General features: G+C 40.5%; 1 protein-coding gene across 3 annotated transcripts in view; it reads left to right on the top strand.

Moving 5' to 3' along the window:
• Positions 1 to 20274, top strand: part of LOC126094590 (lipoyl synthase, mitochondrial) — a 133562-nt gene that overhangs the window by 25057 nt on the left and 88231 nt on the right. For 2 of the 3 annotated variants that reach the window (XM_049909058.1, XM_049909055.1), the window contains exon 3: positions 717 to 873. The exons of the other annotated variant lie outside the window; for it this stretch is intronic. In XM_049909058.1, coding sequence (XP_049765015.1) covers positions 717 to 873 — 157 coding nt within the window. The remainder of the gene's footprint in view (positions 1 to 716; positions 874 to 20274) is intronic. 3 annotated transcript variants of the gene reach the window in all.

Here is a 20274-nt window from a genome sequence, read left to right as displayed (position 1 = left end):
TGTGGCTGCCAAGCCATGGTTGATGGTTGTTTTTATCAATTCGTCTACCCCATTCTTCCTTGTGATACAGCATTTTAACTAAAACACGTAATGTTTCTGTAGAAAACTCGAGTTCCAAATTGATGGGGTGTTAAATTACTCTTTCAGAGAGATGCAAGTAGGTTTGAAGAAATGAACCTTTCACTTCGCTTTGGATTGAATACCAGTTTTAGATTTACACCTGCTGACATTCCATTGCAGACCCTTGCTTTTCATGGACAGTACTATTACTGGCTTAACTATTCATGCTAATTTTGCTGTTCACCTCACATATTGTTTGCCAGTATTTCTTGTATGCTTTAAAGACTACTGATGCTTTCTTGCATATAAAATTCTAATACTCGGTCACTTTGCCTTTTTACAACACCGAGGAATGCTAACAACACTGCCCAAGACAGAAACCTACCAACTTCAATGTTTACAGTTCTTGAGAATGTACTTTTTGCCATGGTTTACTGAACATACTTTGGTATGACCAAACAACAGTAGAAGTGTGTGTGTGTGTGTCTGTGTCTGTCTGGTTTCTGTCAATTCATATTTATTTGTGGAGGATACCAGCTTGAAAATTAATATTTGCTCATTGTATTGAAACTATAAGTTAATAATCTGAAATTTTTTAAACTGAAATCTAAGGAAGTGTAAATATTTCTCATATGGAATAATGTATTTGTTTATAGTTGTTGGGTGATACCTGCACACGAGGCTGTAGATTTTGCTCAGTGAAAACATCAAGAACACCTCCACCACCAGATCCAAATGAACCATTACATACTGCTACAGCTATTGCATCATGGGGATTGGATTATGTGGTTCTAACTTCAGTTGACAGGGATGGTATGTTAAGTGTAATTTTTGTGTGTGTGTGTGTGTGTGTGTGTGTGTGTGTTTTTTACTAACTGTGGACATAATTAGCTAATTACATTTTTCGTAGATGGGTTTAATGGCAGATTTTAACAATGGTTAACAAGTCAATAGAGTTAACATAGTTAATTTCTGTTTCATGGGTGCAAGTTGTATGTTTACATTTCACAAGGGGCCCTTATGGGCTGGCCATCTTTGATTTTCTTCGTACTTATCAAAGCGCGTAATTCTTAAAATAACAATTAAAAAAAGGTCGAACAGTCATCTTGAAAGGTCAGAAGATTTCAAAGTGTTCTTAAGTATGTCGTTTGTAACCTTTTTAACATAACTGTAGGTGGCAGAGTGCATGTCTTGTGATCATAAAATAGCTGGTTTAAATGTTGCTAGTAGTATCATTTTTGTACTTCTATTTAAATTTGATATTTATAATAAACAGAAATATTAACAAATATAAATGTTAATAAACTCATAGTGAATCATAATTTTTAATAAAAATACCTTTTTGGTTTTAATTACTACTGGCATAAAAATTCCAGTATTAGAAATAAATTAAAATATGATGCTGAAATGCAAAATGTCAAACATGTTTAAAAAATAATTATTTCTAAATTTCTAAGTAGGCTACATGATTATTTTTTAATGAACATTCTTTTTTGCTAGTAAAGATGGGATTTAAATAAGGTTACTAGCAAGAGTGAAACCACTGGCTTTACAATTATAAGACCACTATTCTACAATGTGACCTACGGACAACTAAGTAATGAGTGTGTTCTACTTAACAGACCTTGGAAATCTTTTATTCTTCAGAGGTGATTTTACTTTTTAAGTTGGGGGATGGGGGGCTGGGAGACAACAGTCGTACTACTTACGGAAACTCGTGTCTGGACAGTGACTTTTGAATTATATGAGATGAAGAAAATCGAAGAGTGCCATTTCATGTGAAGTCTGCTTGTCATTATCTAGGTAACAGTCACACCACGTAAGAACTTCAACACAATGCAAGGTATAATTTTTCTCTGCATCCTTGCACTCCAAGTTGATGAGACAGAAACCAGTTGAGAAAAACAGGAAGTTCATTTTATGTACCATGTCCAATGAGTCCTGAAAGATAATAGGATAAACACTGGAGCATTTATTCTGGCCTGTAAAGGCATGCCTTTTTCCAAATAAAATGAAAATAATGGTCTGAGAATGTAACATAAAACTGTGATGTTTCAAAGGCTTGCACTTTGACTACATGTTGTCTCAATATATAAACAACCAATCTGTGGAGATTGTGGCTGGTCATTTTGAGAGAGTGCTCTGTATGGAAAGAAACCACTTTGCATGAACTGTAACTTGCTGACTTGCCAGGTCTTTAAGAAGTAGTGCAAAACACAAGCACACAACCTCCAAATGATTAATGTACTTCCAGTCTCAGAAAAGAAATCCAGATCCATACATCCTGTACTGGTAACAAAAAATTTGACTTGCGTAATATTCAATGCACTAAATGTCGCTAAAGTGTGTACACATTTTCCATCCTCAGTAATAGGTCCCGATGGCCTCCCAAGCATTTCACTTCTGGCAAAAAGATTGTCCCCCACTATTTGTCCCCCACTAATCCTTCTACAGCTACACTGAGGACTTCTGCCTCCTTTCATTGAGCAGAATGGTATCCTCCATAACAAATCTGTTGGAAGTGGTGATTGGGGGAGAGGGTGAGGAAGGCTACATTCTATCTCTAGACCCACCCCCACATATTACCGCCCCCCCCCCCCCCCCCCCCCCCCCCCCAGTGGGTCACGGTTCTTTTGTGAGTTCGTGCATGGCACCCTTGGGGCCTTGAGCTATTGCTGCCCATTCTTTCTTCCCGTGCTGCATTTCCTACCCTGTGCTCCTCCCTCCCCCATCCTCACCCTTTGCCCACTCCCACCTCCTCTCCTCTCAGTGTTCTTAATTAAGTTGACCCGGCTAACCACCTGGTTTCGCACATTCCTTACAGTTTTGTTCTTGTTGCCTGTTCTCTTTCATTCTGTTTGACATTTTTGGCCCCACCTTGGTGTTTGACCTCCACTTCTAAATTTTCTGTATTTAGTGTGAGCTATTTGGGGAAGAACTCTCTCTAGCATCTGCAGCATGGATTCTTTTGCCCTCTCCCCCCTCCTTCCCCACTGTAGCCCCCTCCATCTCACTAGGTCACCAGCATATGTAGTTAGTCTGTTTGGTGAGGCTGTTAACTCAAAAGGCTGAGTTCTCTTAAAACACAGGGTTCACACTTCTGAGAACTGAGCTGTTGCCTCCACCTGTATGCCTAGGAGTGGTTGCTTGTCATTTTGGAGCATGGGAACTTCCAGCAATGGCCGCCTTGCCAAATGGCCCTTTCTGTCGCTCGATGGCACCCATGGAGAGAGCCCCTGATCAGAGCGGGTGGTATTAGGGCAGATGCTGTTTGTGTGAAGTGTATCAAACCACAAAAATCTCTCAATTCTCAAATGGCCATCTGTTAAAGTGGTAACAGGTCATTGAATGCTGCTTCTTATGACCCTGCAGCCTTCCCTTCCCTGGCTACGCCCTGGGATGTGGGCCAGACTTGCTGGCTTGGGGTGAAACACTTTTCCCACTGCACGGTCTGTACTAGGTTGAGTGGGGACACATTTACCACCACAAAGCCATTGTTTTTTGTGAAGAATATTGAGGATAAGTTTGGCGAAGTAGTCTCTCACTAAGAAGCTATCGGGTTCCCTGTTGATCAGAGCTTCTTATGCCGTCCAGTCTGTGGCTCTTCATGCTCGTTATCATCTTGCCGATATCGCAGTATCTATTACCCCGTGCTAGTCTCTGAATATGGTCCAAGGAGTGATTTTTCATAGGGACCTTATCCTTCAACTTAATGAGGAACTCCAGGCTAATCTGGAGTGACGCACGTTCAATTTTTTGACCATGCGCAGAAGGGTAGTAAAGACACACGCCGATACTGGTACCTTTATTCTGGCCTTTGAGGGAGATAAAGTCCTAGAGAAGGTCCAGCTTGTGTGTTACTAATGTGAAATGAAGCCGTACATCCTGCCATCCATGAGGTGCTTTCGGTGCATGCATTTTGGACACATGTCTTCCCGCTGTACGATGGACCCTCTGAGTGTTGACTGTGGACACCGACTCCATGAGTGGAGCTCCTGTATTCCGCCACCTGTGTGTGCAAATTGTCATGACTGCCACTCTGCACACTCACCATATTTCCCAGCTTCCAAGAAAGAAAAGAAAATACAAGAATACGTCTCTGGATCGTTTGTTTTATACTGAGGCTTGTCAAAAATATGATACATTCCATCCATTGTCGATGTCTTCTACTTTTGCCTGTGTTACATCCATTCGCCTTCCTACCTCTTCCTTACGCCAGTCCTGTCCCCCTCTCCTATCACCCTTCCCTGCGATTCCCTTTCCCTCTCGCTGGCTGAAGAAGTGTCTTGATCTTGCAGAAGCCTGCTCTCTCTCCATGCCCTGCCCTCCTCAACCTCCAAAAGAGAGGAAGAAGAAGAAGAAGAAGAAACGTAAGTCCCAAGACAAGGCCACTGTGATGGCCCTTTAAGGTGCCATCTCCTCCTTCGCAACAAGAGTCTGACATCTTATTTAAGGATGTCACCCCATCGTCCTTGGTGATGGGTGGTGTCCTGGTGGCTCCAACCTGTTCACCACCCATTAAGATACCCACTCTGTGACTATTCAATGGAACTGTAGTAGCAACTGCTATCACTTCCCTGATTTGTAGTCCCTTATTGCCTTTCACTGGGTAGTTTGTGTTCTCCACGAATCTCACTTTACTGATGCTCACTCATCGTCCCTTCATGGGTATCGTGCTTTCTGTTAGCGGAACCAGGTCAGCCCTTTGAGGGCTTCCAGTGGCGTATGCATGTTGGCCTGTGCAGATATTGTCAGTACATGAATCCTCCTTCATACCACATTGGAAGCGGTTGCCATTTGGGATCAATTGGACTGTGCAATCTCTTATCTCCCTACTGACAGGCCACCTACAACTGCTGCCCTAACTGCCCTCTTCAGCATCTCTCGCCTCCCTTCCTCCTCCTTTGGGATTTTAATGCCCATCACCCTTTCTGGGGCAGTGCTTCTAGTCAGGGGCTCCTCAGTGACCAATTTCTTGTGGATCATGGATCACGATCTGTGTTTTCTTAATAATGATTCTTCCCTACTTATTTTAGTGCTGCATATGGAACTTTCTCTGCCATTGATATTTCGTTCTCTTCCCCTCCCCTTCTACCTTCCTTACACTGGTTTCCAAATGAGGACCTCTGTGTTAGTGACCACTTCCTGTTGATTCTCTTGTTTCCTTCCCACCTCCCCATGACCAGGTTACCCCACTGGGATCGCCGTCATACTGATTGGCCTCTATATACCTTCCAGGTCATGTTTCCACCTTTTTTGTCAGGTTGCACTGGGGTCATTCCATTTAAAAGGGACCAATATTAAAAAGTCCCCTCACTCGACTCTCTCCAAATCTAATGAAATTTGGTGTAGGTTCTATATGGTCTTTAATGCTTAAATATCAAATTTCAGTCCTGTATCCTCAGTGGTTGAATTTTTAGAGGCTTTTAAAGAGAGGCTACTCACCTTCACATCACATCTGAAAATGCAAATGTGTGAAGTTTGCTAGGCTTTTTTAAAAGTTCTAGCAGACATTTGGTCATTTGCTCTAGTACATGTAGACTACTGTTTATGCTGAATCACACTATGCCAAAGATTAGGGGTTTAGCCACACCTAAAGCCACACTAAAGATAAGTCTGCAGCTCGTGGTATTGTGGTAGTGTTCTTGCTTCCTGCGCACGGGGCCCTGGGTTCGATTCCCAGCTCGTTCAGGGATTTCCCCTGCTTCGAGATGACTGGGTGTCGTCATATCATCTTCATCATCATCCATCCTCATTACAGTCAGAGGAAGGCAATGGCAAACCACCTCTGCTAGGACCTTGCCTAGTCAGCAGTGCAGGTCTCCTGCATCGTCCCCCTGTGCTCCTTGGAGTATGGGTCATCATCATCAAATATAAATAAAAGCCTTTAAACTGGGTAAAAAATTTGTCACGCTCTTCTGAGAGACAAGGTTTGACTGACCACTGCTACTTTTCATGTGAACCAATCGCATCAAAACTTCATAGGGTTAATCCTATCTACGATATCTATATGTCGATGAAATTTAATTAACATTGGATGCCTAGATGAAAAGATACACATCTGCAAAGTTGGCCAAAATTTTCTGTATGCAAATTTTTTGGGGACAATATCTCAACTGTCTTGTTCATTCCTCTTTTTCTTGCTACAGGTGAAAAAAGCATGCTTCAAATTTTCAAAGCTATATTGTATAATTTCTGGAGCTTGCATATTGATGAGTAAGAATATATGTCAAAAGTGGAAAAATGGATTATCAATAAATACAAAAAATTAACACAGTTTGAAGTAGTAAATTAAAAAAACTGGAATTGTAGTGTCTTTTAATAGTATAAGATTTGCCTTTGGTTTAAGGAATGTAACTGTGCTAATGGGAAGTATTTTTACATTATTTTACAGTGTAGAATATAAATATAATAAAACCTTAGAAAATGCTCATAAGATTACAAAATCTAGAATATCATAATGGACCACTATGTTGCTTTAAAACGTTTTAACTCTACAGTGTGTGGTGGTGCGTATATGCATTGTCACTCAGTTTCCATCGGCATAATAAGCAGCAATAGTTTGTTAAGGCTCTATCCTTGCAGCAGTGTTAGATTGCTGAATCACCACTTTGTTGTTGCTTTTATTGTTGGTTGTTTTCACAGTGTCAGTCTTCTGTGTGGTGTAATCTTTGGTGTTTACATTGTACATTCTTAGTGTTGAGTACTGAGTGTTTGAATAATCAATACTCATTGTTGTAGCTGAAGGTATGCACTAAAACAATATGTTTTGATATGCTTATTTGTATATTTGATACAAAAACAAGTCTGAATCTGATATGCTTCAAATCAGGATATTCAGGAGCTTTTGGAATTGCTTGTTATAGGTTAGTAAACTGTTGTATAAAGTTAACCAAGGGACCCTTGCATCCTGCTTCTTTGGTGGATCAGATGGAGTTGATTGTCGTAAGTCAGCATCATTCTATTATGGAAAAAGGCAACTATAATCAGTTAAGGAAATGTCTCCAGTGGACGAGGAGCGTCTACGATGTAGGTCTGGGCTTGATTTTACTGGAGATACCCAAATTTGTCCATACCATAATGGCTTGTTGATGACAAAGTTTCAATTCCTGCAGAAGACTTGCTGCAACCCATTGGTAAAGAAAAGTGTGTAATCATGAAGGATTTAACATCAATAGCCATTGCAATGTCTCATATGTTGAAGTTACCGAGTAATGATGTTTTTGAATGTGGTCTGAAAATTTGTGCCAAATGTAGGCATAAAGTGGTCCAAAAAGAATCATCCCACCAGGATAAGCAAGAATCACCATCCACTGAAAACATAGATGTTTTGATGCTTGCTTTACTGCTAATACTTCATTATCATCGCTTGGAGAGTCAGTGGATTCAATGGTATACATAAAGTGCAAAGTTCTGAAAGCTAAAGGTAATTGCCACAGCTGTGGGTGTGAGCCAAGCAGATATTGCTCAAATACAAATGGAAGAATGCCAAAAATGTAAAGATATGGACATCTTAATTGCAGAACTTAAGATTAAACTTCAGACGTCAAGCAGTTGCTGTAAATTTCAAAGTTTGACCCTGGCCAAATAGCTGGTCTATTGAAAAAATGGCTAAAGAATTTGCTGTTTCAAGTAAAACGATGAAGAAGGCTAGGAAACTTAAGATGGAAGACGGGATTTTGGCAGCATCTGTGAACCAAAAAGGGGTAAAGCTCAGTCTTGAAGTAAAATAAAATGTCCTCACTTTTTTTATGCCCTGGCAGAAAGGATTGTGTTTCAGTGAGAATAAATGGGGAAAAGATTCACAAGCATAAACACCTGCTCCCTTGTAACCTGAAAGAAATGTTCATTGCTTATTGTAAGCAATATGGAAATCAACTGAGCTTCTCAAAATTGTGTGAGCTCTGGCCGAAATGGTGTACTAAAAGTCTTTTGGATAACATTCAGTATGTGTATGTACAGTTCCTTGAAATGTCTAATGTTGGCTTCAGCAACATCCAGCCTAGATTACTGCAAGAATTTGATGAAAAAAAACTGTATGCAGTTTGGAATCAAAAGATTGTATGCAGCAACATTGTGAGGAATGGCCAGGAAAAATGCAACTAGAGGCTTTTCTTGAAGATTCTTTTAAAGACTATGACTTAAAGAAACAACGGAATACAAGCAATGGGTCCATACTGACACGCAGTAGAGACATGCCAGGAACTGTTAAAGATCTCATGGAGGCACTGATTTTGAAACTCAACAATTTAAGAAGCCACCACTTTGTGCCAAAATGCACCTTAAGCAGCTAAAAAGAAATCTTGACGAAAATGAATTAATTATATTGATGGATTTTGCTGAGAATTATTCATTTGTTATTCCGGATACTCTGCAAAGATTTCATTTGGAGAATAGTCAGGCCACATTGCATCCATTTGTTGTCTAGTTTGGTGGCGAAGAATATCAAGAGTATTAGCACTTGTATGATCAGCAACTGTCTCCGTCATGATAACATTGCTGTTCATGTCTTTCAAATAACGTTTATATCTTATTTAAAGACAAAGCTTGAAAAACATTAAGAACATTTATTACTTTAGTGATGTTTCAGCTGTTCAGTATAAGAATTTCAAAAATTTCATCAATTTATGTCTGCATGAAAGTGATTTTGGCCTCGCTGCCGAGTGGAATTCTTTTGGAACAAGCCATGGTAAATCGGCTTGTGATGGCATTGGAGGAACAGCAAAAAGGCTAGCAGCCTGTACTAGTCTACAGAGACCCTTAGATAACCAAATATTGACTCCATACAATTTGTTCAAATTCTCTGATGATGGTATTCCAGTCATTAAGTTTTTTTATGCACCAAACGAAGAGACCGAAAAAAATCTGCCTGATCAAGAAACAAGGTTTGCCATGGGACATGCAATATCTGGAACAAGAGAAAATCAATTTAAGCCAGTTAATTGTAATCAGCTCAGAGCAATTAGAGGTTCAAATGATGCTACAGAATTCACAGTTCATGCCTTTGAAGCAGATGAAGAAATTCCAGCAATCTCAATTGCAAGTTTACAACCAGGACAATATGTTGCAGGTATGTATGCCAATTTATGGTGGTTTGGAAACAAGTGAAGTTCCACATGAACAATAAAGATGTCCTCATCAGCTTTATGCACTCACACAGTTCTGCTTATTCCTTCGACTGGCCAACTGCTAATGACAATTGCTGGATTCTGAGCAACATATTTTCATGATTTAAGAAGCACCATCAGGATCAGGATGACAATACGGTTGTCCACAATTTGCCCTTGACAAAATTGTAGAACTGTTAAACCAAAAATGGAACTGACTCATTAGTATTTTTGTTTTGCAAATTTTCTTTGTTGTGTATTATACTTGTTTTTATGGCATGTGTTAAATTGATGTTTGAAACTGATTTATATACTGGAATAAAAAGATTGATTATGAGACTTAATGAGCAAAGTGTTTCACTTTTCAATCTTCTCGATGTGCTAAAATAATACCTTTCGAAACCTATTCATACTCATCAATATGCAAGATCCAGATATTAAACAATATAGCTTTGGAAGCTTAAAGCACTCTCTTTCCAGCTGTAGCAGGAAAAAAAGATTGAACAATACACAGTTGAGATATTGCGCCCCAAAAATACTCTAAAATGTGCACCTAGAAAATTTTGGCCAAGTTTGCAGATGCGTATCTTTTCATCGAGGCATCTAATGTTAATTAAATTTGATCCATTTATAGACATCACAGGTAGGAATAACCCTCTGAAGTTGTGGTGTGATTGGTTCGTATGTAAAGTAGCAGTTGTTGGTCACATCTCGTCTCTCAGAATGGTGCAACAAATTTTTTAGCTACTTTTGAGGCTTGTATCTATACTTAGATGTTGGTAAATCCTTAATTTTTGCCATGGTGTGATTCAGCATAAAAATGTATCTATATCTATTAAAGCAAAGCCTAGCAAACTTGGCACATTTACACCTTTGTATTTATTGCAAAGATGAGTAGCCTCTATTGAAAAGCCCCTAAACATTCAACCACTGAAGATACTGGACTGAAATTTGGTACACAAACATCAAAGACCACATAGAATCTTCACACAAAATTTAATTAGATTTGGAGACAGTTGAGTTGGGGACCCCTAGTCCCCTTGATGTGGAATGACCCATTGATGGAGTACTTGATCTGTCCAGTAAGATAATGTCTGCTGCCAGCATTGCCATTCCCCATTTGACGGGCCACATTTGCCTTTCCAGTTCCATGACAGAGTACAGCTATTGCTGCTGCTGCTGCTACCATTTGTGATCGTAGCTGTGCCTTGTAGCATATTAAGCAGCACATGGCCTCTGCGGTCTTAATTACCTTTAAATGTCTTTGCACCAAAGCCTGTTGCTTAATCAAACAGAGCAAATGGACATGTTGGGAAAGCTTTGTCTCCTCTTTGGGTTCTTCTATCCCTTCATCACCGGTGTGGGCTACACTGTGTACACTCCATGGTTGTCAGCGGCAGTCATCCATTCCGGACCTTGCCCTTCCAGGTGGCCTTTGTGTACAGATCCATCAGTTTTCGCAGAACACCTAATGAACCATTTTACAACAGCATTGGTGTCAGCCTCCTATTGTACGGCCTTCCTCCTCTGGAAGCAATGGGCTGGAGCTTCCTGCTTATGTTTTACCCCTTGTCGGGTTGAATGTTACAATGAACCTTTTACTGAATGGGAGTTTTGTCTGGCACTCTCTTCTTCCCATGATCAGCTCCTGGCCCTGGTTCCATCCATAACCAATTGCTTCCACACCTCAATTCTCTGCAAGATCAATATTTCCTTCAGGCGTTTAACTATATTTGGCTCAAAGGCATTTTCCCCTCACTGTGGAGAGACAGTTTTGTGGTTCCCATCCTTAAGTCTGGCAAGGGTCTGTTGTCCCTTGATAGTTAAAGAGTCCATCAGCCTGAACAGTTTTCCGTTTAAGTTATTCGAATGGATGGTGGTGCTTCGGCTCAGTTGGGTCCTTGACTCTTGGGATCTATCATCTCTCTATCAGTGTGGCTTTCGGGAGCGCTGATCTCGGATTGATAATCTGCTTCCTTTAGAAACCACAGTTCGTCAGGCCTTTTTTCAGTGCTGCCATTTTATTATCTTGTTGCAGTTTTCTTCAATCTTCGTAAAGCCTGTGACACAACTTGGCACCATCACATCCACCTTTATGCTCAATGGATGAGGTCTGTGGGGCCCCCTACTGATTTTTATTCACCAGTTCCTGTCCCACTGGTTGTTCTGAGTTTGGATTGGCACTGTTCTCAGCTCTCTGCAGACTCAGGAGAATGGTGTTCTACAGGGATCAGTATTAAGTGTCCTTTTTCTAATCGCTATTAATGGACTTGTGGACTCTGCCGGATCGTTGGTCACACTAGTTCTGTATAGGGGTGATTTCTGTATTTGGGATACCTTCCACTCATTGGCCTGTGCGGAGCAGCAGCTCCAGTGTGCTATCTGGTGCGATTCCGCGTGGACACGTACACACACGGTTTTCAGATCTCTCCCCGTAAGTAGAGGGTGGTACATTCGTTGCTGTACTACTACAATCCATCCTGATCCACAGCTCTACCTCAATGGCAAACACCTGACCATGGTTCCCCAGTTCCATTTCTTGGGTTTTCTTTTTGGCAAGCTTACTTGATTGCTCCTTATCTGTCATTTGAAGGTTGGCTGTTTGTGTAAACTCAACGGCCTTGGCTTCCTTACACACACGTCTCGGGTTGCAGATCATTTGACCCTTCTCTGCCTTCACCGGGCATTAATTCTGTCCTGTCTGGACTATGGCTGTCAAGTTTATGGGTCAGCCACCCCTTCCACATTGCTCCTCTTGGGCCTGGTTCACCATTGTGGCCTCTGTTTAGTCACTGGTAATTTTCACCCTAGCCCTGTCGATAGTCTTCTGGTTGGTGCTGGGGTCCTTCCCCTTTCAATTTGGTGCTGCCACCTGCTGGTTTCATATACCATCACTATCTGATCTTCCCCTGCTCCCCCCTCCTATTCTATTCTTTTTCCAGCTTTGGGCCATCACATGCCAGCTGCTTGCTCTCGGATGGGTTTACTGGTTGGGTTCCGCCTCACTTCTCTCCACCGTAACTTCCATCTCCCCTGCTTGTCCTCTTCCACATGTTCTCTCTTGGCCCCTCCCCCCTCCGCGCCTCCTTAGTTCCTCAGCCAGGGATTCGGATGGATCTTCTTGTGGGAATGGGAGTTTCAGGATGCCATTGTTTTTTACATTGGTGGCTCTAAATCTGCTAATCATCTAGGATATGCCTTCATGTCTTCTGTTGGCACAGAACACCATCTCTTGCATGCTACATGTGGAGTGTGTAGTGCAGAATTGATGGTCATCTATCAGGCCCTCATTTTAATAAACAGTCCTCCCTCAGCTGAGTTTAGTTATGTATGGACTCAATGAGTGGCCTTCAGGCTATTGCTCAGTTTTCCCCTCCACCCCTCAGTCTCTGCCCTCCACAACCTCCTCACTGATCTTGGTGATGCTGCTTGTTTGGTTGATTTCCTTTGGGTTCCTGGCCACGTAGGTATCTCAGGCAATGAACTTGCTGATCATCTGGCTGGTGGGGGGGGGGGGGGGGGGGGGGGGGGGGGGGGGAGACCACCTATGCCCCGTTCTCCATGACCCCTCTGGGGGTGGCTTTACAGCTTTACATCAAATCCCTTTTTGCTCAGTCGTGGGCTAACTCTTGGGAGACTAACTCCTTGTCTAGTAAACTTCATGCAATCAAGGAGACTTCAACCGTGTGATGTTCCTACCTCTGCCTCTACCGTCAGAAATCTACCATCCTCTGCAGTCTTTGTATTGCCCATACTAGGTTGACCCATTCATTTTTACTCCGCAGTGAGCTGTATGTATCAGGAGACTGATATTCTCTTGTATAAAGACAATAAGTTGGTTATGGACACATTTATCACGAATGAACTGAAGTGAAGCAGAAAGTAGATTGCCTCCAAATTTCAGTATATCAGTCTCAATCTTTGGCAATGTTGCTCTCAAGCAACATTCTGTAATTTTTATGTAATGAATAAATATTACAATTAAAACATTTATCATCATTATTCTAAGTCTATATAATGAGGACAAACCAGAAGAAAAAAAAAAATTCTCTGCATCTTTTATATATAAAGGGTTAACTGAAATTAAAACTCTGAGAAAAGAAGAAGAAAACAAGTTACAAAGTTTAAAAAAAGAAGGAAAAAAGGGACAGATTGATCTGGTAACACTAAGGACTTCAGATTCTTGAATATCACAAATGGAAATAAAAGATTGGTACAATCCCAAGTGCTATCAGCATACATTGAAATGTGATATAAATATTTGCTATTTTCACCCTCTCCTTTCCCCCTAATCACTAACAGTGATTATCTGATGGAACTGCAATAACCACTTCCGCCACTGTGCTGAATGTAATAACATCCTATCCAGTGGTTGGCGATGCCCTGCAGGAAACGAGATTCACAGCATACAGCTTCCAGTTGTCTACATTAGTCTTATATGTAGTTATTTCTTACTATTAATTTCTGCTAATGTCTCTACTTTTTCTTTTTCTTTAAAATCATCTAGCTGTTTGTAATAGTAAAACTGTGATTATTGCTGATACTTGATTACATTACTCTCACCTTCTTTATTAGCTATGTTAACTCCTAATGAGAAAAATTACAACCAGTGTCATTAAGTTGATTTCTAATTGATTTGTAGCTTTTTATGCAGCCTTATAGTTGTGAAATATACTTTTCTCTGCTTGTGCAATTGGCCCTGTAAATTGTCCTACTTTTTCTTGCCATGCTAAGCTGTACAATGTGTGACAGAGGGTTAATTGTTTCATATGTGTCACTATTTTACCCATCTCTTCTCCCAGTGAATATTCCTCCTATTTACCTTACATCTGGAATCTCAGAAGACTTTAGCTCTGTGATCTTCTCTCCTTCAGAGATCACAAACGAGGTGTGCGACATTGTGGTCAATCCTGAGCGATGTGGGTCAGTGTCCATCACTTAAGGTAGAGGCAAACTTGTCAGATGGCCTCCTGAAGGCTGCCTAGAAGCACTTGGCATAGCTATTTGGTGGACATTGTAATTTGCAATCCATATCTGCACATCTTGAAGAACTGGGCCTTCTTTTCCAACAACAAAACTTTGACACAATCAAACTGTCTGTAACTTGTCTGAAACTGTGTATATAATTTGCATATGTTAATAATCCACTGGAGAAAAATATAAAAGTATGATAAAGAAAAGAGCGGCCATTACGCATCTCTTCGGAAGGGATGACAGATTGGACAAATGCTGCTAGGGTGTTGCTTATATGCGATCTGACTGAAAGCCCAAAGTTGTGAGCACATGGAACCCTAATGAAGAAAGATAGAAAGATGGGTGGAATTCACCTTCATTGAAATAAGTATACAAAGCCAGAAGTTTAACTGGTCTTGTCCGTAAGCTTCCAAAACTTAGCTCGATGACTTTCTTCATCAAAATTACATTCACTTCAGTGCTGACATGAATATTTCATTGAAAAGGGAGACAAGAACATACTTGTTGAAAGTCACTACTTTCTCAATAAACTTTAGAAGATCGATTATCTGCAATAATGTGAGTATTCTCTAGTTGAAATGCACATCTTCAGGGTATAATTTGCAATGAAAAAGGTAGCCAAAGTAAGAGATATAGGAGAAACCTTTATAGTTGAGCTCTTTGAACATGATTAGTTTATATAACTGTAGTTTGACCATGTATCTCCCTTGGTGATATTTGACTTCTTCACAAAGGCTGTAATAATGCATTTACAATTAAAAATATAATCTCTTATGCTACTTTTATGAGTTAACTTTCCATACTATTTGAAGCATAAAATGAGATGTACTTTCCTCCTCTTTAAATACATACAAATTGAACAGCTTAATTCTTCCAAATACAAGATTAGTAATTAATTCTAGAAGGTCATTTCACTTCTGTCACAAGTTTCCTGTTGCTTATATAAGAGTTCTTGGGAATTCTGCCCAACTCCAGTGCACAACTCCAGGGAATACTTATTTCTGCGTCAGCAGGAATTTCCTCTCCCTAAGTTGCTGCGACTATCATCCCATGCTGAAGATTTTTACTATATAAACAGCTTTTGTTGTATCACTCGTAGGTAAGATTAAGCAGTGATACACATTACTTATTTGGAGTGGTATGTTTTGTACACCTTGGCTCCAGACCTCTCAGCACATGATGTAATATTCCTGTCTACTCCTCACAGTCCCCAAAGCTCAAATCACATCGTATAAATTGTAGTAACATTAAAGATATTGATTGGAAATCACTGAAAGCTGACTCCTCAGAAACCCAGTGGCCTCAAAGGATGAGAGCACTCACATTTGATTGCAAGAAGTTAGTGATAGCTCAAAACTTTGTATGACAAACGCAGTCCTGTATGTACAGTTCACAGTATGAAAATAAATAAATAAATAAATAAAAACTGGACGCTCCTGCTCCTTGGCTGACAATTGACTTACATCAAATGATGATCAATAGGGATTCTTCTCACAGATGTGCCAAAGCTGGAATACATTATATGATGCCTGAGATTCTCTGGAAGAATCTCTGTAGCTTAAATGTTTGAAAAGAAAAAGCAGCAACTGATTTTTCAGGTATCATCTGATGAATAGAATGAATTTTTCTCAACACTAGTTAAAGCCAGTGCTGGATAGAGCTATTGCCCTAAAGAATCCCTGCACTACATACGTAACTACGGCACGTCCCGATTAAAACTCATTGTGGTGAACACAAGTGAGAATGAGAATCTCTTCTGAAGCAATAAACAACAGTATCAGCATAACAAAGAACAAAAATGTTTCAGGTAGCTGAATACCTGTCTTACTTGTCATTAGACATATTTAATTTTTCTCTTGTGAATAGAAAATATACCAGTCGTGGAAAACCACAGTCCAACCTATCCTTAAGAATGAAAACACTATAACTTTGTGATTGCCGACCAGTCAGTATCTTATCAGCTATACTCTAAGCCAAGGGATTGTGTATTACCAAATTATTGACTACTTATGTTACAAAATCAGTCTGGCATTTGTAAACACCATAGTACAAACACTGAATTAAGGTAACTGATGACAAAAGGGGGGGGGGGGCATGGACAATTGCGAGGCCACCATATGGAACTAATAGACTTCAGCAAAGCATTTTATACTGCTCAGAAAAATGCAACAGCTAAAATTGTCAGATAGTATGCTGAAGTGGTCTGAAATCTACTCGAGAAACAGACAGCAACATGTTGTCTTTGGGAATGAGAAGTTGTCCTGGGCTCTTGGTCCCTCAGGAGGTTCACCACTGTTTACATTGTATTCATAAGTGAATGATGTATTGTTACTTCTTTCGTCCTGCAAGTATTGTTTCTAAGCTGTACATCCAGCTTTACCTAAGTGCCAGAACTGAAGATGTCAACACTGCTACTGTCCATATGAAGGATAATCTTTCTCAGTAGTAAGATGGATGCAAAACCTGGGACTTAGATGAATATGAAAAATTCCCTACTAATTTTAGAATCTCATTAGAAATTAAAACTTTGAGTTCTGTGAACAGTTTCCTCCTGTTCTTCTCTACGGTATTCCAGTACATTATCAAAAACCAGTGAAAAACATGGATGTAACATGGGATGAACACCTCAACTGGATGGAAAATATTGTTGAAATATGCTGGAAAACTTTCTTGTGTGTCTAAAAATGGAAACTCCAAGTTGGAATATCAACAATATTAGGAAAATGATAGATTGCTACTCACCATGAAGAAAACCTGTTGAGCTGTAGACAAGTACGATGGAAAGACTGTTACACATTACGGCTTTTGGCCAAAGCCTTCTTCGGCCAAGAAAATACATACGCATTCACACAAGCGAGCACATATTATGGACAGGACCGCTACCTCTGAAAGCTCCCACCAGATTCCGATCAGCCTTCTCATCCTGCTTACTAAGTCTCCACTGACCTGTGGGTCTGGTGACTTTTCCAAATTCCTCTTCCTTCTATTTCAACCATTCTGCCAGGAGGAGGAGGAGCCACTGGCTCCAGAGGCTTGCGTACTAATACTTTTTATATGTGTGTTCTCCTGCCATCGCTGGGTGAGTAGATTTTTTAATCTGTGCAGTTACTTTGAATTTTCAAAAACTGATTATTTTTGTGGATACATTATACTTTCTGTATCAAGGAAAATTCACTGGAGAAAAATATAAAATTATGATACAGAGAAATGCAGGCCAGTACCTACCTTAAGTATGTGAATTATCAGTATTGTTGATAAGCACATATGAAAATATGGGACACTACCCTATCTGGTGGAACTTGGTAAAGAGAGGGGGATTGGTCAGAGAAGCTTAAAAAGGAAGGGCAGGTCACTCACACTTCAGAATGAAAGGGATCCACATTATATAAGGTGGACATAAAGACTTAACTTGATTGCAAAAATTTGATAAAAAATTATGCTAGATAGAGGTTCTCTCCCCCTCCCGTGAGGGGGGGCGAGTTGCGTTTTGCAGGAGCGATGCTTTCTAAAGCCGTGCAAATGCATGGACAGCAACTTCTCTGTCTCAAGGAAATTCATTATATTCGAACTGAGGATATGTTAGAGAATCCTACAACAAATCTTTGTTAAGGATATTGGTCTGTAATTTGGAGGATCTGTCCTTCTATCCTTCTTACATACAGGCGTCACCTGCGCTTTTTTCCAGTCGCTCGGGACTTTGCGTTGGGCAAGAGATTCGCGATAAATGCAAGCTAAGTGAGGAGCCAATGCAGTAGAATACTCTCTGTAAAACCGAATTGGAATCCCATCAGATCCTGGCGATTTATTTATTTTCAACCCATTCAGCTGCTTCACAACCCCAGGGATGTCTATCACTATGTCCTCCGTACGGGAATCTGTACGAGGCTCAAATAGCGGTATGTTTGTACAATCCTCCTGCATGAAAGATTTCTCAAATGCTAAATTTAAAATTTCAGCTTTAGACCCGCTTACCGATTTTACGCAAGACCAGAATTTCCTTGGGTTTACAGCAAGATCTTTTGCTAGGGTGCGACGGTGGTAGTGGTTGTATGCTTCGCGCATTGCTCTTTTTACAGCAGCACGAATCTCTAACTAACTTTTGCCTGTCCTCATTCTCCCGATCTTTCTTGTACCTTGAGTGCAACTGGCATTGCTTCCTGAGCATTCTCTTTTCCGACCGTAACCCACTTTTTCGGCACATACTTTTCCAATGCGTGATTTACAATGTGTTTAAAATTTGCCCATAATTCTTCCACATCCATCGTACCGGAAGTAAATGAAGTAGATTCATTTAATAAGTGGGATGGCAACAACTGCTTATCTGCTCTTTCTAATAAGAATACTCTCCTAGCCTTCTTGACCGACTTTTTAACTTTCGTAACCATAATCGTAATGACAACATCATGATCACTAATCCGTGTTTCAATATTGACACCGTCGATGAGGTCAGGTCTGTTCGTGGCTCCCAGATCTAAAATATTTCCATTATGCGTTGGCTGTCGATTTAGCTGCTCAAGACAGTTTTCGGATAATGTTTTCAAAAGTAATTCACCATCCATAAAACTTTGATGTAAGCTACCATTACCAACAAACTGTATAGCTGTATTTAGCGTAGTTCCTTAGAAATAAAGTTTTGTAATCAGGAAAACGCTTCATACTCACCCTGTTTTCTTTTTATGTTTTTGTTCATTGTCTAATGTGTACGAGGTCTGTTCAAAAAATTCTGGAACATTTGTAATTTTGCGTCAATGGTATGTCGGAGCAAAATGCGGCTGGCATCCCTACACTCACTTGTGTTGAATGTGTAACTGCCAAAAGTTTCATTGTTGTATGTCTGTTAGTTATTGTTCAGTGCTGTATCGAGGACATTGTGTTGCACAGTTTGTGAATTACATGATGGCAGTGTTGAGGAGCAATGCGTCTGCATTAAAATTGGCATGAAACTTGAGAAAATCTTTAGAGAGACACACCAAATGATGCAGGAAGCCTACAGTGATGAGTGCGTAAGCTGTACTTGGTGTTAAGAATGATTCACATGGTTTAAAAGTGGCCAGACAGAAGTTAAAGCTGTGACTCGTTGAGGATGCCCTTTGATGTCTACTGATGGTGCTCATTTCAGGAACATCAATGAAGTTGTGTGTGCCAATGGAAGACTCTGTTCAGGAGATTGCAGAAGAATTAACATTTCAGTTGGATCACGTTATGAAATCCTGACACAGTGTCATGGAATGTGTTGTGTTGTCGCCAAGTTCGTGCCATGGCTCATGTGTCAGGACCAGAAAGACCTTTGCCTTGCAAGCTGTGAATGAGGAACTTTAGGATTGCGCAAATGAGAACGAGATGTTCCATAAGAGCATCATAACTGGTGATGAGATGTGGGTCTAGGGCTATGATGTTGAGACCAAGATTTAGTCTCCACAGGGGGTCTGGGAAGGTTCTCAAAGACCAAAGAAAGCTTGTCTGGTCAGGTCAGATATCGAAGCCATGCTGATAGTTTTCTTTGAATTTGAAGGCTTAGTTCATCATGAATTTTTGTTACAGGGACAAACTGTTATAGATAGTATTATTAGGATGTGTACACACACCTGCGAGAAAATGTGAGAAGGAAACGGCCTGAAATGAGATGAGGCAATTCATGTCTCTTGCAACATGGTAATGCACCAGCACATTTGTCCCTGTTGGTGCATGACTAACGAAATAACTATGTTGCCTCATCCTCTCCACTCTCCAGACCTGGGCCCTGTGGACCATTTCTATTCACAAAGTTGAATACCAGTGAAAGGACGAAGATTTGCAACAATAGGCGAGATAAAAGAAAATTTGCAGGTGGCACTTTGCGTGACCTGGTAAGGGTTGTACCAAGACTGCTTCCGGAAGTGCAAATGGCATTGGGAGTGGTGTATCAATAGTGAGAGAGTTTATTTAGGAGGAGACCATGCACAATAAATAAAAGGTAAGCATAGAAAAATTTCCTCCCTGGGCACTCGCCACTCTTCAGTGAGTTTGCTCTTGGCTACTATGTGGCCCCAGCCTTTACAGAACCTTTTCCACTTCTGTGCTGCATGTCTGTCCTCCTCCTATTGTCTCCCGTCCCTTGGGAAACATGGCTGGGATAGTTTTGGGAATGAGTTCT

The sequence above is a fragment of the Schistocerca cancellata genome, chromosome 8, assembly GCF_023864275.1.
Source record: "Schistocerca cancellata isolate TAMUIC-IGC-003103 chromosome 8, iqSchCanc2.1, whole genome shotgun sequence".
Lineage (NCBI taxonomy): Eukaryota > Metazoa > Arthropoda > Insecta > Orthoptera > Acrididae > Schistocerca > Schistocerca cancellata.
The sequence above is the reverse complement of the archived record's forward strand: the minus strand, read 5'-3'. Positions and strand labels throughout refer to the sequence as shown.